Genomic DNA, 21282 nt, shown 5'->3' on the forward strand with positions numbered 1-21282 from the left:
GGTTCTCACTGAGAAACCCGAGGAGTACTGTACTCACATTAAGTCTATGAAGGGGGTTCTCACTGAGAAACCAGAGGAGTACTGTACTCACATTCAGTCTATGAAGGGTATACCCTAATCGATCAACACTGTTTCAAGCCTCTAACATTGATCCTAATATATACAGTGCATTCAGAAAGTATTCAGACCACATTTCTTACCGTACAGCCTTATTCTAAAATTGCTAAAATATTTTTGATGTTTTCCATTATCAATCTACACACAATATCCCATAATGACAAAGCAAAAACATTGATCATTTTTAGATGTTTCTTCAACTTGATTCTAAATTCAATTGATTGGACATGATTTGGAAAGGCAACACACTTGTCTACATAAAGTCTCACAGCGCATGTCAGAGCAAAAACCAAACCATGAGGTCGAATGAATTGTCCATAGAGCTCCGAGACAGGATTGTGTCGAGGCACAGATCTGGGGAAGGGGACCAAAAAATGTCTCCAGCATTGAAGGTCCCCAAGAACACAGTCGCCTCCATCATTCTTAAATGGAAGACGTTTGGAACCACCAAGATGGCCGTCCGGCCAAACTGAGCAATCAAGGGAGAAGTGCCTTGGTCAGGGAGGTGACCAAGAATCTGATGGTCACACTGACAGAGCTCAAGAGTGCCTCTGTTGAGATGGGAGAATCTTCCAGAAGGACAACCATCTCTGCAGCACTCCACTAATCAGGCCTTTATGGTAGAGTGGCCAGACGGAAGTCACTCCTCAGTAAAAGGAACATGACAGCCCGCTGGAGTTTGCCAAAAGGCTCCTAAAGGACTCTAAAGGTGCTTTAACAAAGTCCTAAGTAAAGGGTCTGAATACTAAATATATTTTTGCTGATAGAACCTTCCAGCTAGACGGCTTTGGGACTTGGATTGGAACCGATGCTTTGATCAAACAATCTACATTTTACAACGGCCATCTCAGTCTCTGGACTTGAACCCCATTGAAAAACTGTGTTTTGAATTGAAGAGGGTAGTCCATAAGTGCAGACAAAGAATATCAAGGATCTGGAAATATTTTGTATGGAGGAATGGACTCAAAGTGTTCTCCAATCTCATAAAACATTTTAGAAAAAAGGCTCAGTCCCATTATCCTCTCAAGGTGAGGTAATGAAAGGTATTGGAAACTGATGTGTCAATAAATTGTTAATTAAACAAAATATATTTATCTGAGCAATTGTATTAGTATAAAATTATTGAATTTCTCCCCAAAAAATGTAAGCTGTACAAAGTACTTCAATGATTTATTTTCATACAGATATTTTTTGTTCATCTTTATCAAGGTAGTCAATCATTTCTGTGTTTGTGTTTGTTGTAGTGAACCCCCTTTACTACTGACTTTAAAGGACGTAGAGGGTTTAGGGTATTTATATATTACTGTATATTCTATATATCTTCATTATATTACTGTATATTCTATATATCTATTACTGTTATTCATATATATCTATACTGTATATTCATAGTATCTATTACTGTATATTCATATATAAACTGTATATTCATATATATCTAGTACTGTTATTCATATATATCTATTACTGTATATTCATATATATACTGTATTTCATATATATCTATTACTGGTATGCTAATATTATATATATATATTGCTGTATATGTTATATATATATTTTAATGTATATTAATATGTATATATATATATATATATATTGCTGTATATTTATATATATATTTTAATGTTTATTAATATGTATATATATATATTATATATATATATATATATATATTGCGGTATATTTATATACTATATATATATATACATTTTTATGTATATTAATATTTATATATATTTATATATATGTTACTCTATATTCATATATATGTGTTTGTGGTATTTATAGGAACACCCTCACTCCTGACCATAAAGGGATCTAGAGGTTTAGGGTTATATATCTATTACTGTATATTAACATACATATGTGTGTGTTTATAGTGAACACTCCTCACTTCCTGACCATAAAGGATGAGGTTTAGGGTTATATATCTATTACTGTATATTAACATACATATGCGTGTGTTTGTGTATTATAGTGAACACTCCTCACTTCCTGACCATAAAGGATGAGGTTTAGGGTTATATATCTATTACTGTATATTAACATACATATGTGTGTGTTTGTGTATTTATAGTGAACACTCCTCACTTCCTGACCATAAAGGGTGTAGAGGTTAACGCTGGACAGACGGCCGCCTTCCACTGTACTGTCAACGGACGACAGAGGGACACCTTCAACCTCTGGTTACAGGTAACAGCAACACATTAACCCTGACCCCTGACCCCTAACCTTCCACTAGTACTGTCAACAGAACGCAGAGGGACAGCGTGTGTGTGTGTGTGTGTGTGTGTGTGTGTGTGTGGCAGCAGGGGTGGTAGAGGTCTTGTCTCCAGGTATTCCATTACTTTTAACAAACAGCTTCTCGTTAGCAGAAGTGTAGCAACACAAACATTACCTCAAGGCCCCTGATGATACTAATGAAGAAATATTTCTAATGAACAAATGTCCCCCCGAATCTGCCTGCTGTGGTGCTGTGTAGGGGTGACAGCTGGGGGGGGGGGGGGACGACGACGACAGCTGGGGGGGAAGGGGGGGGGGGTAATGACACACATACACACACATACTGACACCCTCAAGGTCAAGCTAATTAATTAAAGCTGGTTTTTTTTTTGCCTAACCCCCTCCCCCACCCTCCCGTTTGACCTCTAACCCCTGACTGTGTTCTAACAGGGTATTGGTGGACGCGAGGCTTCCTATGAAGTCCACTAAGCCGTGGAACAACCGACGTTTTCATCGGGACCTTCGACGTGGAAAACACCACTAAGGGAGATTCTGGACGCTACCGATGTATTGTTCATTCTGACAACGGGGTCGGGGTGTCCAACTATGGAGAACTCACCATAAAACGTAAGTACTGTAGACCTCAGTCACTCTCCTCCAAACCTTTTAAATTACGTTCAAGTGCTTTGTGGTGGATTGTAAAATGGAACTACAATAGAATTACTTTAATAGCCCCAACATTCCCAGAATCCTGCATGACCACGAATAAACACACAAAAACACAACAATGAAATGATTCAGAAGTGGACTGGAATGTGTTCTCTATAAAGTCCTGCTATTGTCCCAGTAGAGCAGACACACCCATTCCATCCTAAAGGAGACAGACCCATTCCATCCTAAAGGAGACAGACCCATTCCATCCTAAAGGAGACAGACCCATTCCACCCTAAAGGAGACAGACCCATTCCATCCTAAAGGAGACACACCCATTCCATCCTAAAGGAGACAGACCCATTCCATCCTAAAGGAGACAGACCCATTCCATCCTAAAGGAGACAGACCCATTCCATCATAAAAGAGACAGACCCATTCCACCCTAAAGGAGTGAGACCCATTCCATCCTAAAGGAGAAAGACCCATTCCACCCTAAAGGAGTCAGACCCATTCCATCATAAAAGAGACAGACCCATTCCACCCTAAAGGAGACAGACCCATTCCATCCTAAAGGAGACAGACCCATTCCATCCTAAAGGAGGTAGACCCATTCCATCCTAAAGGAGTCAGACCCATTCCATCCTAAAGGAGACAGACCCATTCCATCCTAAAGGAGACAGACCCATTCCATCCTAAAGGAGACAGACCCATTCCATCCTAAAGGAGACAGACCCATTCCATCCTAAAGGAGCACACATTCCATCCTAAGGAGACAGACCATTCCATCCTAAAGGAGACAGACCCATTCCATCCTAAAGGAGACAGACCCATTCCACCCTAAAGGAGACAGACCCATTCCATCCTAAAGGAGACAGACCCAGTCCACCCTAAAGGAGACAGACCCATTCCATCCTAAAGGAGACTGACCCATTTCATCCTAAAGGAGTCAGAACCCATTCCATCCTAAAGGAGTCAGACCCATCCATCCTAAAGGAGACAGACCCATTCCATCCTAAAGGAGACAGACCCATTCCACCCTAAAGGAGACAGACCCATTCCATCCTAAAGGAGACAGACCCATTCCATCCTAAAGGAGACAGGCCCATTCCATCCTAAAGGAGACAGGACCCATTCCATCCTAAAGGAGACAGACCCAGTCCATCCTAAAGGAGTCAGACCCATTCCATCCTAAAGGAGACAGACCCCATTCCATCCTAAAGGAGACAGACCCATTCCATCCTAAAGGAGACAGACCCATTCCATCCTAAGGAGACAGACCCATTCCATCCTAAAGGAGACAGACCCATTCCACCCTAAAGGAGACAGACCCATTCCATCCTAAAGGAGGCAGACACCATTCCATCCTAAAGGAGTCAGACCCATTCCATCCTAAAGGAGACAGACCCATTCCATCCTAAAGGAGACAGACCCATTCCATCCTAAGGAGACAGACCCATTCCACCCTAAAGGAGACAGACCATTCCATCCTAAGGAGACAGACCCATTCCATCGCCTAAAGGAGGCAGACCCATTCCATCCTAAAGGAGAGAGACCCATTCCATCATAAAAGAGACAGACCCATTCCACCCTAAAGGAGACAGACCCATTCCATCCTAAAGGAGAAAGACCCATTCCAACCCTAAAGGAGTCAGACCCAATTCCACCTAAAGGAGACAGACCCATTCCATCCTAAAGGAGGTAGACCCCATTCCATCCTAAAGGAGTCAGACCATTCCAGTCCTAAAGGAGACAGACCCCATTCCATCCTAAAGGAGACAGACCCATTCCATCCTAAAGGAGACACCCCCATTCCATCCTAAAGGAGACACAACCATTCCATCCTAAGGAGACAGACCCTTCCATCCTAAAGGAGACAGACCCATTCCATCCTAAAGGAGACAGACCCATTCCACCATAAAGGAGACAGACCCACTTCCACCCTAAAGGAGACAGACCCATTCCATCCTAAAGGAGACAGACCCAGTCCACCCTAAAGGAGACAGACCCATTCCATCCTAAAGGAGACTGACCCATTTCATCCTAAAGGAGCCAGACCCATTCCATCCTAAAGGAGTCAGACCCATTCCATCCTAAAGGAGGCAGACCCATTCCATCCTAAAGGAGACAGACCCATTCCACCCTAAAGGAGACAGACCATTCCATCCTAAAGGAGACACACCCATTCCATCCTATAGGAGACTGACCCATTCCATCCTAAAGGAGACAGACCCATTCCATCCTAAAGGAGACAGACCCATTCCATCCTAAAGGAGACAGACCCATTCCACCCTAAAGGAGACAGACCCATTCCATCCTAAAGGAGACTAGACCCATTCCACCCTAAAGGAGACAGACCCATTCCACCCTAAAGGAGACAGACCCATTCCATCCTAAAGGAGACAGACCCAGTCCACCCTAAAGGAGACAGACCCATTCCATCCTAAAGGATGACAGACCCATTCCATCCTAAAGGAGACAGACCCATTCCACCCTAAAGGAGACAGACCCATTCCATCCTAAAGGAGACAGACCCATTCCATCCTAAAGGAGTCAGACCCATTCCATCCTAAAGGAGACAGACCCATTCCATCCTAAAGGAGACAGACCCATTCCATCCTAAAGGAGACAGACCCATTCCATCCTAAAGGAGACAGACCCATTCCATCCTAAAGGAGACAGGCCCATTCCATCCTAAAGGAGACAGACCCATTCCATCCTAAAGGAGACAGACCCAGTCCATCCTAAAGGAGACAGACCCATTCCATCCTAAAGGAGACAGACCCATTCCATCCTAAAGGAGACAGACCCATTCCACCCTAAAGGAGCAGGACCTATTTCACCCTAAAAGAGTACAAAGGAGTCAGCGTAGAGCGGTTTAACTAACATCAACCATTTTACACACACACACACACACAGACACACACACACACACACACACACACACACATACTGTAACCTCTCCCAAATCACCCTCCACTCTCAGCTTCCTGCAGTCTGATTTGAATTTATGGACTGAGTGTGAAACTAAATCCAACGCTCCCTTCTCTTTCCTTCAGCCATAGTCAGCTAATGGCCGTCTATATTTCTTAACTTCAATGTTCTCCTCTGCCTGCCTGCCTGCAATTTCTATTGAATTTACTAGCCAGTTTTTTTTTTGTCAGGCAACTTTGTGTTGATGTATAGGTTTAATCCAGTGTGTCCGGATCGAGGGCTTGTCAGTCATTGTATAACGGCCCTCAGGCTCTATTTTCGGTTGGCGTTAAGCCAGCACAAACTCGTTTGCATTTCGACCTGTTAAGCTGACAATCTTCTATTTTCAAATCATAGTGCCGGGATTGGTCAATGACCTGTTTTATATGAGGACACTTGTGCTGAGGTGGGAGAAGTGGGAATATCTGAGGTGGGAGAGGTGGGAATATCTGAGGTGGAGAGGTGGGAATATCTGAGGTGGGAGGGGTGGGAATATCTGAGGGGGGGTGGGATCGGGGTGGGAATATCTGAGGTGGGAATATCTGAGGTGGGAGGGGTGGGAATATCTGAGGTGGGAATATCTGAGGTGGGAGAAGTGGGAATATCTGAGGTGGGAATATCTGAGGTGGGAATATCTGAGCTGGGAATATCTGAGGTGGGAGGGGTGGGAATATCTGAGCTGGGAATATCTGAGGTGGGAATATCTGAGGTGGGAATATCTGAGGTGGGAGGGGTGGGAATATCTGAGGTGGGAGAGGTGGGAATATCTGAGGTGGGAATATCTGAGGTGGGAGGGGTGGGAATATCTGAGGTGGGAGGGGTGGGAATATCTGAGGTGGGAGGGGTGGGAATATCTGAGGTGGGAGAGGTGGGAATATCTGAGGTGCGCCAAACTGCTAATTTCAGTATGCACTGGTGGGGATATTTAAGACCAACCAAAATCTGGTTTTACCGGTAACGTGGTTGGTTATGGCATGGATTTTGACAACGGAAGTGCAGCCTATCCAGCCCTGACGCACATTGCCCATAATGCACATGGAACAAGAGAGATGTGCTTTTTGTGCCCGTAAACCTTGTTTTTAGAGACATTAAAAATGTTATTTTCCCCATTTTGTTTCATTTGATTACAAACCAAGCACAGCCTCCCCTCCTCTCAATGAAGGCTGTTTTTTTTGTCCGGCCCAATGCATTCGCCAAGTAGTCTAGACTATCGATAAAGGGTTTGGCTCGTGAGACCGCTTTGAAATAAATCTTAATCACCAAAGCTTTATTAAAAGATCAAGTTTGGCAGCAGCAATACAGTGAGCAGACATCCCCTTTTTATCTACATAATCTATTACATTATTTTATCCATCTCCTGTTATTATTTTACATGTGTGTAAACCCCTCCAAGTAGACTATATGTCCATCAGGGAACATAAACACCTCCATGTAGACTATATGTCCATCAGGGAACATAAAACCTCCATGTAGACTATATGTCCATCAGGGAACATAAACACCTCCATGTAGACTATATGTCCATCAGGGAACATTAACCCTCCGTGTAGACTATATGTCCATCAGGGAACATTAACCCTCCATGTAGACTATATGTCCATCAGGGAACATAAACACCTCCATGTAGACTATATGTCCATCAGGGAACATTAACCCTCCATGTAGACTATATGTCCATCAGGGAACATAAACACCTCCATGTAGACTATATGTCCATCAGGGAACATAAACACCTCCATGTAGACTATATGTCCATCAGGGAACATAAACACCTCCATGTAGACTATATGTCCATCAGGTAACATTAACCCTCCATGTAGAGCATTCAGAAAGTATTCAGACGCCTTGACTTTTTCCACACTTTGTTACGTTACAGCCTTCTTCTACTCTTATTTTACATTGGATAACATAAAATAATGTTGCTCATCAATCTACCCATAATGACAAAGCTGAAACAGTTTCAAAAAAAATGTTGCTAAGTATTAAACATTTAAAACTGGAATTCCTTATTTTCTTTATCGTTCTTAAATGGGAAAAAGTTTGGAACCACCAAGACTCTTCCTTAAGCCGCCCGGCCAAGCTGAGCAATCAGGGGAGAAGGGCTTTGAGCAAAAACCCAATGGTCACACTGACAGAGCTCTGGAGTCCCTCTTTGGAGATGGGAGAACCTTCCAGAAGGACAACCATCTCTGCAGCACTCCACCAATCAGGCCTTTATGGTAGAGTGGCCAGATGGAAGCTGCTCCTCAGTAAAAGGCACATAACAGGCCACTTGTAGTTTGCCAAAAGGCACCTAAAGGACTCTCAGACCATGAGAAACAAGATTCTCTGGTCTGAAGAAAGCACGATTGAACTCTTTGGCCTGAATTCCAAAAGTCCGTCTGGAGGAAACCTGGCACCATCCTTACGGTGAAGCATGGTGGTGGCAGCGTCATGCTGTGGGGATGTTTTTAGCGTCAGGGACTGGGAGACTAGGGAAAGATGGGAAAGATGAACCGAGGAAAATACAGAGAAATCCTTGATGAAAACCTGTTCCAGAGCGCTAAGGACGTCAGACTGGGCCGAAGGTTCACCTTCCAACAGAATGACGACCCTAAGCACACAGCCAAGACAAAGCAGGAGTGGCTTCGGGACAAGCCTATGAATGTCCTTGAGTGGTCCAGCCAGAGCCCGGACTTGAACCTGATCGAACATTTCTGGAGAGACCTGAAAATAGCTGTGCAGCAATGCTCCCCATCCAACCTGGCAGAGCTGGATGGAAGAAACTCCCTAAATACAGGTGTGCCAAGCTTGTAGCGTCATACCCAAGAAGACTTAAGGCAGTAAAGGTGCTTCAACAAAGTACTGAGTACAGGGGCTGAATACTAAAAACCTGCTTTTGCTTTGCCATTATGGGGTATTGTGTGTAGATTGATGAGGGGAATTTTTTTTTAATAAGTCAAGGGATCTGAATACTTTCCGAATGCATTGTTGTCTTACTGAGATTTACTGTCAGGGCCCAGGTCTGTCAGGGCCCAGGTCTGACAGAATCTGTGCAGAAGATCTAGGTGCTGCTGTAGGCCCTCCTTGGTTGGGGACAGAAGCACCAGATCATCTGCAAACAGTAGACATTTGACTTCAGATTCTAGTAGGGTGAGGCCGGGTGCTGCAGACTGTTCTTGTGCCCTCACCAATTTGTTGATATACATGTTAAAGAGGGTGGGGCTCGTGTTCTATCCTTGTTTATCCCCACAGCCCTGTGGAAAGAAATGTGTTTGTCTTTTGCCAATTTTAACCTCACACTTGTTGTTTGTGTACATGGATTTTATAATGTGGTATGTTTTCCCCCAACACCATCAATTTGTATAGCAGACCCACATGCCAAATTGAGTCAAAAGCTTTTTTGAATCAACAAAGCATGAGAATAGTTTTTAATAATTGATTCGAAGATTGTATTTGATCATGTATATGTTTTTGCAAAAAGATTGTAGAAGAGGTTTATCGATACATCTCATTTTTGGACAGATAATTCTTCATGTTGTTCTTTGTTTAGTGTTTTCCAATGTTCCCAGAAGTGGTTAGATTCTATGGATTCTTCAATTACATTGAGCTGATTTCTGACGTGCTGTTCCTTCTTTTTCCGTAGTGTATTTCTGTATTGTTTTAGTGATTCACCATAGTGAAGGTGTAGACTCAGGTTTTGTGGGTCTCTATGTGTTTGGTTGGATAGGTTTCTCAATTCTTTCTTAGATTTTTGCATTCTTAGTTTAACCATTTGTCATTGTTGTTAATTTTCTTAGGTTGTCTGCTTGACATTTTTGGATTTGTTACACCTTCACTATTACAGTGAAGCTTTTTGTTCAGGAAGTTGTCTAAAAGGGATTGAATTTGTTGTTGCCTAATAGTTTTTGGTAGGTTTCCACACTACTTTCCTTCCATCTATAGCATTTCTTGATATTATTCAGTTCCTTTGGCTTTGATGCCTCATGATTGAGTGTTGCTCTCTTCAAGTAGACTGTGATTTTGCTGTGGTCTGATAGGGGTGTCAGTGGGCTGACTGTGAACGCTCTGAGAGACTCTGGGTTTGAGGTCAGTGATAAAGTAGTCTACAGTACTACTACCAAGGGATGAGCTGTAAGCGTACCTACCGTAAGAGTCAGGTTCTTGTCCAGTTCTGGCATTTAAGTCACCACAAACTAGTACATGTCCCTGGGCCTGGAAATGGTTTATCACCCCCTCTAGGATGGAGAAGCTGTCTTCATTATAGTATGGGGATTCTAGTGGGGGGATATAGGTAGGATGGAGACGCTGTCTTCATTAAAGTATGGAGATTCTAGTGGGGGATATAGGTAGGATGGAGAAGCTGTCTTCATTAAAGTATGGGGATTCTAGTGGGGGGATATAGGTAGGATGGAGAAGCTGTCATCATTATAGTATGGGGATTCTAGTGGGGGGATATAGGTAGGATGGAAAAGCTGTCATCATTATAGTATGGGGATTCTAGTGGGGGATATAGGTAGGATGGAGAAGCTGTCTTCATTATAGTATGGAGATTCTAGTGGGGGGATATAGGTAGGATGGAGAAGCTGTCTTTATTAAAGTATGGGGATTCTAGTGGGGGGATATAGGTAGGATGGAGAAGCTGTCTTCATTAAAGTATGGGGATTCTAGTGGTGGGATATAGGTAGGATGGAGAAGCTGTCTTCATTAAAGTATGGGGATTCTAGTGGGGGGATATAGGTAGGATGGAGAAGCTGTCTTCATTATAGTATGGGGATTCTAGTGGGGGGATATAGGTAGGATGGAGAAGCTGTCATCATTAAAGTATTAATTTCTAGCCAGATGTAAATGTTCCTGTTTTGACTAATTTAATAGAGTGGGTTAGGTCTGTTCTATACCAAATTAGCATACCCTCTGAGTCTTTTCCCTGTTTCACACCTGGTAGTTTGGTGGATGGGACTACCAGCTCTCTGTAACCTAGAGGGCAACCAGTGGGTCCGTCTCCTCTATACCACCCACCTGGTAGTGTGGTGGATGGGACTACCAGCTCTCTGTAACCTAGAGGGCAACCAGTGGGTCCGTCTCCTCTATACCACCTGGTAGTGTGGTGGATGGGACTACCAGCTCTCTGTAACCTAGAGGACAACCAGTGGGTCCATCTCCTCTATACCACCCACCTGGTAGTGTGGTGGATGGGACTACCAGCTCTCTGTAACCTAGAGGGTAACCAGTGGGTCCATCTCCTCTATACCACCTGGTAGTGTGGTGGATGGGACTACCAGCTCTCTGTAACCTAGAGGACAACCAGTGGGTCCGTCTCCTCTATACCACCCACCTGGTAGTGTGGTGGATTGGACTACCAGCTCTCTGTAACCTAGAGGACAACCAGTGGGTCCATCTCCTCTATACCACCTGGTAGTGTGGTGGATGGGACTACCAGCTCTCTGTAACCTAGAGGACAACCATTGGGTCTGTCTCCTCTATACCACCCACCTGGTAGTGTGGTGGATGGGACTACCAGCTCTCTGTAACCTAGAGGACAACCAGTGGGTCCGTCTCCTCTATACCACCTGGTAGTGTGGTGGATGAGACTACCAGCTCTCTGTAACCTAGAGGGCAACCAGTGGGTCCGTCTCCTCTATACCACCCACCTGGTAGTGTGGTGGATGGGACTACCAGCTTCTCTGTAAGCTAGAGGGCAACCAGTGGGTCCATCTCCTCTATACCACCTGGTAGTGTGGTGGATGGGACTACCAGCTCTCTGTAACCTAGAGGGCAACCAGTGGGTCCATCTCCTCTATACCACCTGGTAGTGTGGTGGATGGGACTACCAGCTCTCTGTAACCTAGAGGGAAACCAGTGGGTCCGTCTCCTTTATACCATGTTTCCTGTAGGATGACAATGTCTGTATTTCTGATTTCTTTGATGAAGTCCAGGTTCCTGCTCTTTAGGCCAAAGGCAGATGACCTCAGACCATGTATATTCCAGGATGAGATAGTAAAGCTTTGTGTTCCATAATGTCTAGTGTTGTTTTTGTGTAGTTTAGGCTCTGACCATCACAGTAGGTGTGACCATCACAGTAGGTGTGACCATCACAGTAGGTGTGACAGCAGAGCATGTTGAGCATCTGATACATGCCTCTTAGGTCTCTCTCCTCTCTGTCTCTCTGTCTCTCTGTCTCTCTGTCTCTCTCTCTCTCTCTCTCCTCTCTCTCTTTCTCTCTCTCTCTCTCTCTCTTTCTCTCTCTCTCTCTCTCTCTCTCTCTCTCTCTCTCTGTCTCTCTCTCTGTCTCTCTCTCTCTCTCTCTCTCTCTCTATCGTCCTCCTTATTATCGTCTGTAGTTCCTTCACTATGCCATGAGGAGACTAAAGGGCTGATTATCTATGATAATCACTTCTGCTTCCCCATGCCAATGTTCCGTTAGATTAATACGCATGCATGCATACGTGGAAGTGCTTTGCCCTTACAGGCCTACTTTCAGAGAATCCAACACCACAACACGTCTCGTCCACAGACCCCCTATGGTATGCTCTCCTGTAGTGCAGCCTTGTAGCTTTTCAAAGGGGGATTAATTACTCTCTCTCTCTCTCCCCCAGTCTTTGCTGTCTTTTGTGTCTCACCCTGGTTCGAACTACATGGAGTCCCAGCACGGCTCACAGCGTGACTCTGTGCTAGCTGACTAACGTTCGGTGTGGTGTGTCACCACTAATGAGAAGAGCCAGAGAAAATCAAAGCAGTCAAGCTCATAATTTCTCCTGTCCTCTCCCCTTCCTCCCCTCCCTGTCTTCACCCCTGGGTTTCGTCCCAGATTGTACCCTATTCCCTATATAATGCACAACTTTTGACCAGAGCCAATAGGGCACTATGGGCCCTGATGAAAAATAAGTACACTACGATGTGGAAAGGGTGCTATTTGGGACACCCTCCTGTCCTGTCTGAGAAGAGATGAGGAGAGGATCAATTCTTCATGCTGCCGGACCAATTAGGAGTCAGAGAGACGTAACGAGGACCTCTTGCATGTCAACAACACACTCAGAATACATACCAAATGGCACCCTCTTCCCTTTGTTGTGTTACTATATCTGACCAAGGCTCTTAGGCTCACAGGGTGCCATTTGGAGATGCTTCCACAGATTCAGACTGTATGTGAGACTCACTGGATGTTGACCGAGAGTAAACGAACTGCAGGGGTTTGGTAACTAACAACTGAACTGTCGGCAGCCAGGACTCAGTCAGTCGATGAGATGATGGAGGGGTTCGGTAACTAACAACTGAACTGTCGGCAGCCAGACTCAGTCAGTCGATGATGATGATGATGAAGGAGGGGTTCGGTAACTAACAACTGAACTGTCGGCAGCCAGACTCAGTCAGTCGATGATGGTGATGAGAAGGAGGGGTTTGGTAACTAACAACTGAACTGTCGGCAGCCAGACTCAGGTCCAGTCGATGATGATGATGATGAAGGAGGGGTTCGGTAACTAACAACTGAACTGTCGGCAGCCAGACTCAGTCAGTCGATGATGATGATGATGAAGGAGGGTTTGGTAAACTAACAACTGAACTGTCGGCAGCCAGGACTCAGTCAGTCGATGATGATGATGATGAAGGAGGGGTTCGGTAAACTAACAACTGAACTGTCGGCAGCCAGCCTCAGTCAGTCGATATGATGAGTGATGAAGGGGGGGTTTTGGTAACTAACAACTGGACTGTGGCAGCCAGACTCAGTCAGTCAGTCGATGATGATGATGACGATGATGAAGGAGGGTTGTTAACTAACAAACTGAACTGTCGCAGCCAGACTCAGTCAGTCGATGATGATGATGATGATGATGAAGGAGGGGTTTGGTAACTAACAACTGAACGGTCTGCAGCCAGACTCAGTCAGTCGATGATGATGATGGAGGAGGGGTTCGGTAACTAACAACTGAACCGTCGGCAGCCAGACTCAGTCAGTCATGATGATGATGATGATGATGCTGATGATGAAGGAGGGGGTTTGGTAACTAACAACTGAACTGTCGCAGCCAGACTCAGTCAGTCGATGATGATGATGATGATGAAGGAGGGTTTTGGTAATACACAACTGAACTGTCGGCAGCCAGACTCAGTCAGTCGATGATGATGATGATGAAGAGGGGTTTGGTAACTAACAACTGAACTGTCGGCAGCCAGACTCAGTCAGTCGATGATGATGATGATGAAGGGGGGGTTCAGCTGACACCACAATAGAGAAACAACCTACCATCTTAACAAGAGACATGCACACACCTGTTGTTGCAACCTGGACTCAAGTGTAGATGTAACATAGTCAATGTAAATCTGTTTCCCTCCATTTAGTATGATATGTTACGATTTACAATTCGTATAATATGTTACGAATTGCCAGTTGGTACTATAAGTTACACATTTGCAATAAGCATGATATGTTACGAATTCCTATTTGTTGTGGCTAGGTGGCTAATGCTAATCTTAGCTAGGTGGTTAAACATTAGCTAGGCTAGGGGTTAGGGTTAGGGGTTAAGCTTAGGGTTAAGGTTAGGGTTAGCGGAAGGGTTAGCTAACATGCTAAGTAGTTGCAAAGTAGCTGAAAAATAGTTAGTAGTTACTAATTAACTAAATGCTAAAGTTGTCCATGATGGGATACGTGTGGTCCTGTGTGGCTCAGTTGGTAGAGCATGGTGTTTGCAACTCCAGGGTTGTGGGTTCGATTCCCACGGGGGGCCAGTATGGGGAAAAAAAAATATGAAATGTATGCATTCACTACTGTAAGATCCTCTGGATAAGAGCGTCTGCTAAATGACTAAAATGTAATACGCCTCCAACCACCTTCCTTTCAATTTGTCTTAAGTAGGGAAAGGGGGATAGATACCTGGTCATTTATACAACTGAATGCCTTCAACTAAAATGTATTTTCCTCATTTAACCCAACCCCTCTGAATCAGAGAGTGGAACAGTGGGTTAAATGCCTTGCTCAGGGGCAGAAACTATAGATTTTTACCTTGTCAGCTCGGGGATTCATTCAAGCTCTAACCACTAGGTTACCTGCCGCTCCAAGTAACCTTCTGTCTTAATAACCATACAAAACGTAACATACACATCATTTGAGTGTCCCTGAATTATGTTACGTCTAGTCTATGAGACCAGGCTGGATGTTGTCAGGGAGACTCGGTGGATGTAATCAGATAATGAAGGGGTGTTTGGTAGCTATAGGTCTAACTAACTGACAACACAACAGAGCAAACTTTTGCATCTTAACAAGAGATTGTCAGGGATTCAGTGGATGTTTTACAGTGTGGAGGAATGGGTAACAGGATGTTGTTACAGAATGGAGGGACTGGGTAACTAACAGGATGTTGTTACAGAATGGAGGACTGGGTAACTAACAGGATGTTATTACAGAATGGAGGACTGGGTAACTAACAGGATGTTATTACAGTGTGGAGGACTGGGTAACTAACAGGCAGGTCAACAGTACTTCCTACTGCCTCCACGATAAGCGCCATATTGGGTGGATACTATCAGCTTCTTCTCAGTGACTGCCAGCACAACAGAGTGGCAACAGCCTTTTGTTTGATATCTGTGGACCGACGGTGGATGGGAAGGTGAATGCACGTGTGTGGTGTGTGAGTGGAGCTGTGTGTGTGTGTGTATGTGTGTGTGTGTGTGTTGTGTGTGTGTGTGTGGTGTGTGGTGTGTGTGTGTGTGTGTGTGGTGTGTGTGTGTGTGTGTGTGTGTTCATACGTTCCTGGCAAGTGCTGTGGTATTTAGAGGACAGCTGTCGCCGTGCCGGCTGGCTGCCTGGTCAACATCACCGTGGCAACAGCTGCTCGCTGACCCTGGCGTATGGGGATGTCCGCTCTCATATGGCACACACGCTAACACACACACACACACACACACACACATACACACACTAACACACAGACACACACACACGCTAACACACACACATACACACACTAACACACACACACATACACACACTAACACACAGACACACACACACACACATACACATGCTAACACACAGACACACACACACACCACACACAACGACACACACACACACCCACCCACACACAGACACTACACACACAGACACGTACACACACACCAACACATACACACACACACACACACACAGACACGTACACACACAGACACGTACACACACACACACACACACATACACACACACACACACACACACAGACACGTACACACACACAGACACAGACACAGAACACACACCCTGGTGTATAGTAGTGCATTCTCAGCTGCGTCCTATCCCTTTTTCTGGCCAGCCAACTGAGGTTCATTTACCCCTTCGATGTGTCTCTAAACCTTCTGAGGATTAAACTGCTGACAAACTGAGCTTTTAACATCTTTACAGTTCCACAAACTCTTAACAGTTCTAGAACCCATCTTTACAGTTCCACAACTCTTAACAGTTTCTAGAACCCATCTTACAGTTCCACAACCTCTTAACAGTTCTAGAACCCATCTTTACAGTTCCACACCTCTTAACAGTTCTAGAACCCATCTTTACAGTTCCACAACCTCTTAACAGTTCTAGAACCCATCTTTACAGTTCCACAACCTCTTAACAGTTCTAGAACCCATCTTTACAGTTCCACAACTTCTTAACAGTTCTAGAACCCATCTTTACAGTTCCAAACCTCTTAACAGTTCTAGAACCCATCTTTACAGTTCCACAACCTCTAACAGTTCTAGAACCCATCTTTACAGTTCCACAACCTCTTAACAGTTCTAGAACCCATCTTTACAGTTCCACAACCTCTTAACAGTTCTAGAACCCATCTTTACAGTTCCACAACATATCTTAACAGTTCTAGAACCCATCTTTACAGTTCCACAACACATCTTAACAGTTCTAGAACCCATCTTTACAGTTCCACAACCTCTTAACAGTTCTAGAACCCGTCTTTACAGTTCCACAACCTCTTAACAGTTCTAGAACCCATCTTTACGTTCCACAACATATCTTAACAGTTCTAGAACCCATCTTTACAGTTCGACAACCTCTTAACAGTTCTAGAACCCATCTTTACAGTTCCACAACTTATCTTAACAGTTCTAGAACCCATCTTTACAGTTCCACAACCTCTTAACAGTTCTAGAACCCATCTTTACAGTTCCACAATTATCTTAACAGTTCTAGAACCCATCTTTACAGTTCCACAACATATATTAACAGTTCTAGAACCCATCTTTACAGTTCCACAACCTCTTAACAGTTTCTAGAACCCATCTTTACAGTTCCACAACTTATCTTAACAGTTCTAGAAACCCATCTTTACAGTTCCACAACTCTTAACAGTTCTAGAACCCATCTTTACAGTTCCACAACCTCTTAACAGTTCTAGAACCCATCTTTACAGTTCCACAACATATCTTAACAGTTCTAGAACCCATCTTTACAGTTCCAAACTTAACAGTTCTAGAACCCATCTTTACAATTCCACAACCTCTTAACAGTTCTAGAACCCATCTTTACAGTTCCACAACATATCTTAACAGTTCTAGAACCCATCTTTACAGTTCCACAACTTATCTTAACAGTTCTAGAACCATCTTTACAGTTCCACAACCTCTTAACAGTTCTAGAACCCATCTTTGACAGTTCCACAACCTCTTAACAGTTCTAGAACCCATCTTTACAGTTCCACAACCTCTTAACAGTTCTAGAACCCATCTTTACAGTTCCACAACCTCTTAACAGTTCTAGAACCCATCTTTACAGTTCCACAACCTCTTAACAGTTCTAGAACCCATCTTTACAGTTCCACAACCTCTTAACAGTTCTAGAACCCATCTTTACAGTTCCACAACCTCTTAACAGTTCTAGAACCCATCTTTACAGTTCCACAACATATCTTAACAGTTCTAGAACCCATCTTTACAGTTCCACAACATATCTTAACAGTTCTAGAACCCATCTTTACAGTTCCACAACCTCTTAACAGTTCTAGAACCCATCTTTACAGTTCCACAACCTCTTAACAGTTCTAGAACCCATCTTTACAGTTCCACAACCTCTTAACAGTTCTAGAACCCATCTTTACAGTTCTACAACATATCTTAACAGTTTAGAACCCATCTTTACAGTTTCCACAACCTCTGTAACAGTTCTAGAACCCATCTTTACAGTTCCACAACTTATCTTAACAGTTCTAGAACCCATCTTACAGTTCCACAACATATCTTAACAGTTCTAGAACCCATCTTTACAGTTCCACAAACCTCTTAAACAGTTTCTAGAACCCATCTTTACAGTTCCACAATCCTTAACAGTTCTAGAACCCATCTTACAGTTACACATGTCTTTACAGTTCTAGAACACACAGCTGAAATTCCTTACTAGCTCTCCTATTGTGCGTGGAGTTGTTGAAGTGTAGCTGATATTAGGATGATTGATACATTGTGTGATGATGTTGCTTTTCCTTTGCCTCATCATCTGATGTGTACAGCGGTAGTATTGGTTCATGTATTAGTCAACCTTTCCTAGAATGACTCATTAATAGACACACAAACACTGAATTGAATAGGTCAGTGAGCAGTAAAAGGAGTAAAGTGACAGTAATGAACTAGACTTCCAGTAAATAAGGTGGACTGGTAGGACTAGGCGTAACTGGTACTGTATATACAGGCCTACAGGTTCACTCAAGCCAAATGGACCTACATAGTCCGGTAACAATTAGTAACAGCATGTTTAAAAACTCTATGACATACATGAGGTGTTTTATAGAGGGATGTAGGGCATACAATCGAGTCCCAAATGGCACCCTATTCCCTTTATAGTGCACTGCTTTTGACCAGGACCCATAGGGTTCTGGTCAAAAGTAGTGCACTATATAGGGAATAGGGTTCCATAGGGTTCTGGTCAAAAGTAGTGCACTATATAGGGAATAGGGTTCCATAGGGCTCTGGTCAAAAGTAGTGCACTATATAGGGAATAGGGTTCCATAGGGCTCTGGTCAAAAGTAGTGCACTATATAGGGAATAGGGGTGCCATTTGGACTAAACCTAGTTGTGGTGTATCTTGGATTCTTCACGTCCCATTGACACCAACATGACAACACTGATGGATGGATAGAATCCACAAGATACTTCAGGACCGACAGCACGTGGCTCATTTCTCTTTCCCTGACTAGTTTCCTCCTAACAGGGCTTGGTCCATGTTAACAAGCCTGTACACGTTACCTATAGAGTTTCCTCCTAACAGGGCTTGGTCCATGTTAACAAGCCTGTACACGTTACCTATAGAGTTTCCTCCTAACAGGGCTTGGTCCATGTTAACAAGCCTGTACACGTTACCTATAGAGTTTCCTCCTAACAGGGCTTGGTCCATGTTAACAAGCCTGTACACGTTACCTATAGAGTTTCCTCATAACAGGGCTTGGTCCATGTTAACAAGCCTGTACACGTTACCTATAGAGTTTCCTCCTAACAGGGCTTGGTCCATGTTAACAAGCCTGTACACGTTACCTATAGAGTTTCCTCATAACAGGGCTTGGTCCATGTTAACAAGCCTGTACACGTTACCTATAGAGTTTCCTCCTAACAGGGCTTGGTCCATGTTAACAAGCCTGTACACGTTACCTATAGAGTTTCCTCATAACAGGGCTTGGTCCATGTTAACAAGCCTGTACACGTTACCTATAGAGTTTCCTCCTAACAGGGCTTGGTCCATGTTAACAAGCCTGTACACGTTACCTATAGAGTTTCCTCCTAACAGGGCTTGGTCCATGTTAACAAGCCTGTACACGTTACCTATAGAGTTTCCTCCTAACAGGGCTTGGTCCATGTTAACAAGCCTGTACACGTTACCTATAGAGTTTCCTCCTAACAGGGCTTGGTCCATGTTAACAAGCCTGTACACGTTACCTATAGAGTTTCCTCCTAACAGGGCTTGGTCCATGTTAACAAGCCTGTACACGTTACCTATAGAGTTTCCTCCTAACAGGGCTTGGTCCATGTTAACAAGCCTGTACACGTTACCTATAGAGTTTCCTCCTAACAGGGCTTGGTCCATGTTAACAAGCCTGTACACGTTACCTATAGAGTTTCCTCCTAACAGGGCTTGGTCCATGTTAACAAGCCTGTACACGTTACCTATAGAGTTTCCTCCTAACAGGGCTTGGTCCATGTTAACAAGCCTGTACATGTTACCTATAGAGTTTCCTCATAACAGGGCTTGGTCCATGTTAACAAGCCTGTACACGTTACCTATAGAGTTTCCTCCTAACAGGGCTTGGTCCATGTTAACAAGCCTGTACACGTTACCTATAGAGTTTCCTCCTAACAGGGCTTGGTCCATGTTAACAAGCCTGTACACGTTACCTATAGAGTTTCCTCATAACAGGGCTTGGTCCATGTTAACAAGCCTGTACACGTTACCTATAGAGTTTCCTCCTAACAGGGCTTGGTCCATGTTAACAAGCCTGTACATGATACCTATAGCTGGTAATGACTAATTGGCCTTGTGACTGTCTGTGACAGAGTGACTGTGAGTCACCATGTATGAACACTGTGGTCCTCGCTCATAGCAGGTGTCCTGGACTTTACCTGATTGGCTAGGTGATTGACGGGCTGGTTATTTATATAGTCTTAACAATACATAGACATGATAGCAGGCATTATAACAGACATTATAACAGGCATTATAACATGCATTATAACAGGCATTATAACAGGCATTATAACAGGCATTATACAGGCATTATGACAGGCATTATAACATGCATTATAACAATATATTACAACAGGCATTATAACATACATTATAACATGCATTATAACAGGCATTATAACAGGCATTATACAGACATTATAACAGGCATTATAACAGGCATATAACAGACATTATAACAGGCATTATAACATGCATTATAACAGGTATTATAACAGCATTATAAACAGACATTATAACAGGCATTATAACATGCATTATAACAGGCATTATAACAGGCATTATAACAGGCATTATAACACGCATTACACAGGCATTATAACAGGCATTATAACAGGACATTATAACATGCATTATACAGACATAACAGGCATTACAGACATTATAACAGGCATTATAACAGACATAAACAGGCATTATATACAGACATATAACAGGCATTATAACATGCATTATAACAGGGTTAATATAACAGAAAAGCATTCGTTCTTTCTTCCAGGTACTACCGGACTAAGGGTATTCACATGTTCATGCTAATCCAGAGTTAACTCTGTAAAACTGTTTACAGCTCACTCTACAAAGGGTTTAAATGTCCGTGTTAAAAGTAATCTTCAGATTAAAAC

General features: G+C 43.6%; 1 protein-coding gene across 1 annotated transcript in view; it reads left to right on the forward strand.

Moving 5' to 3' along the window:
- LOC115156478 (receptor-type tyrosine-protein phosphatase mu-like) overlaps positions 1–21282 on the forward strand; it is a 192113-nt gene that overhangs the window by 164480 nt on the left and 6351 nt on the right. The window contains exons 5-7 of the mRNA XM_029703900.1: positions 2198–2313; positions 2794–2806; positions 2851–2970. Coding sequence (XP_029559760.1) covers positions 2198–2313; positions 2794–2806; positions 2851–2970 — 249 coding nt within the window. The remainder of the gene's footprint in view (positions 1–2197; positions 2314–2793; positions 2807–2850; positions 2971–21282) is intronic.

Source organism: Salmo trutta, chromosome 21 (assembly GCF_901001165.1).
Source record: "Salmo trutta chromosome 21, fSalTru1.1, whole genome shotgun sequence".
NCBI classification, from domain to species: domain Eukaryota; kingdom Metazoa; phylum Chordata; class Actinopteri; order Salmoniformes; family Salmonidae; genus Salmo; species Salmo trutta.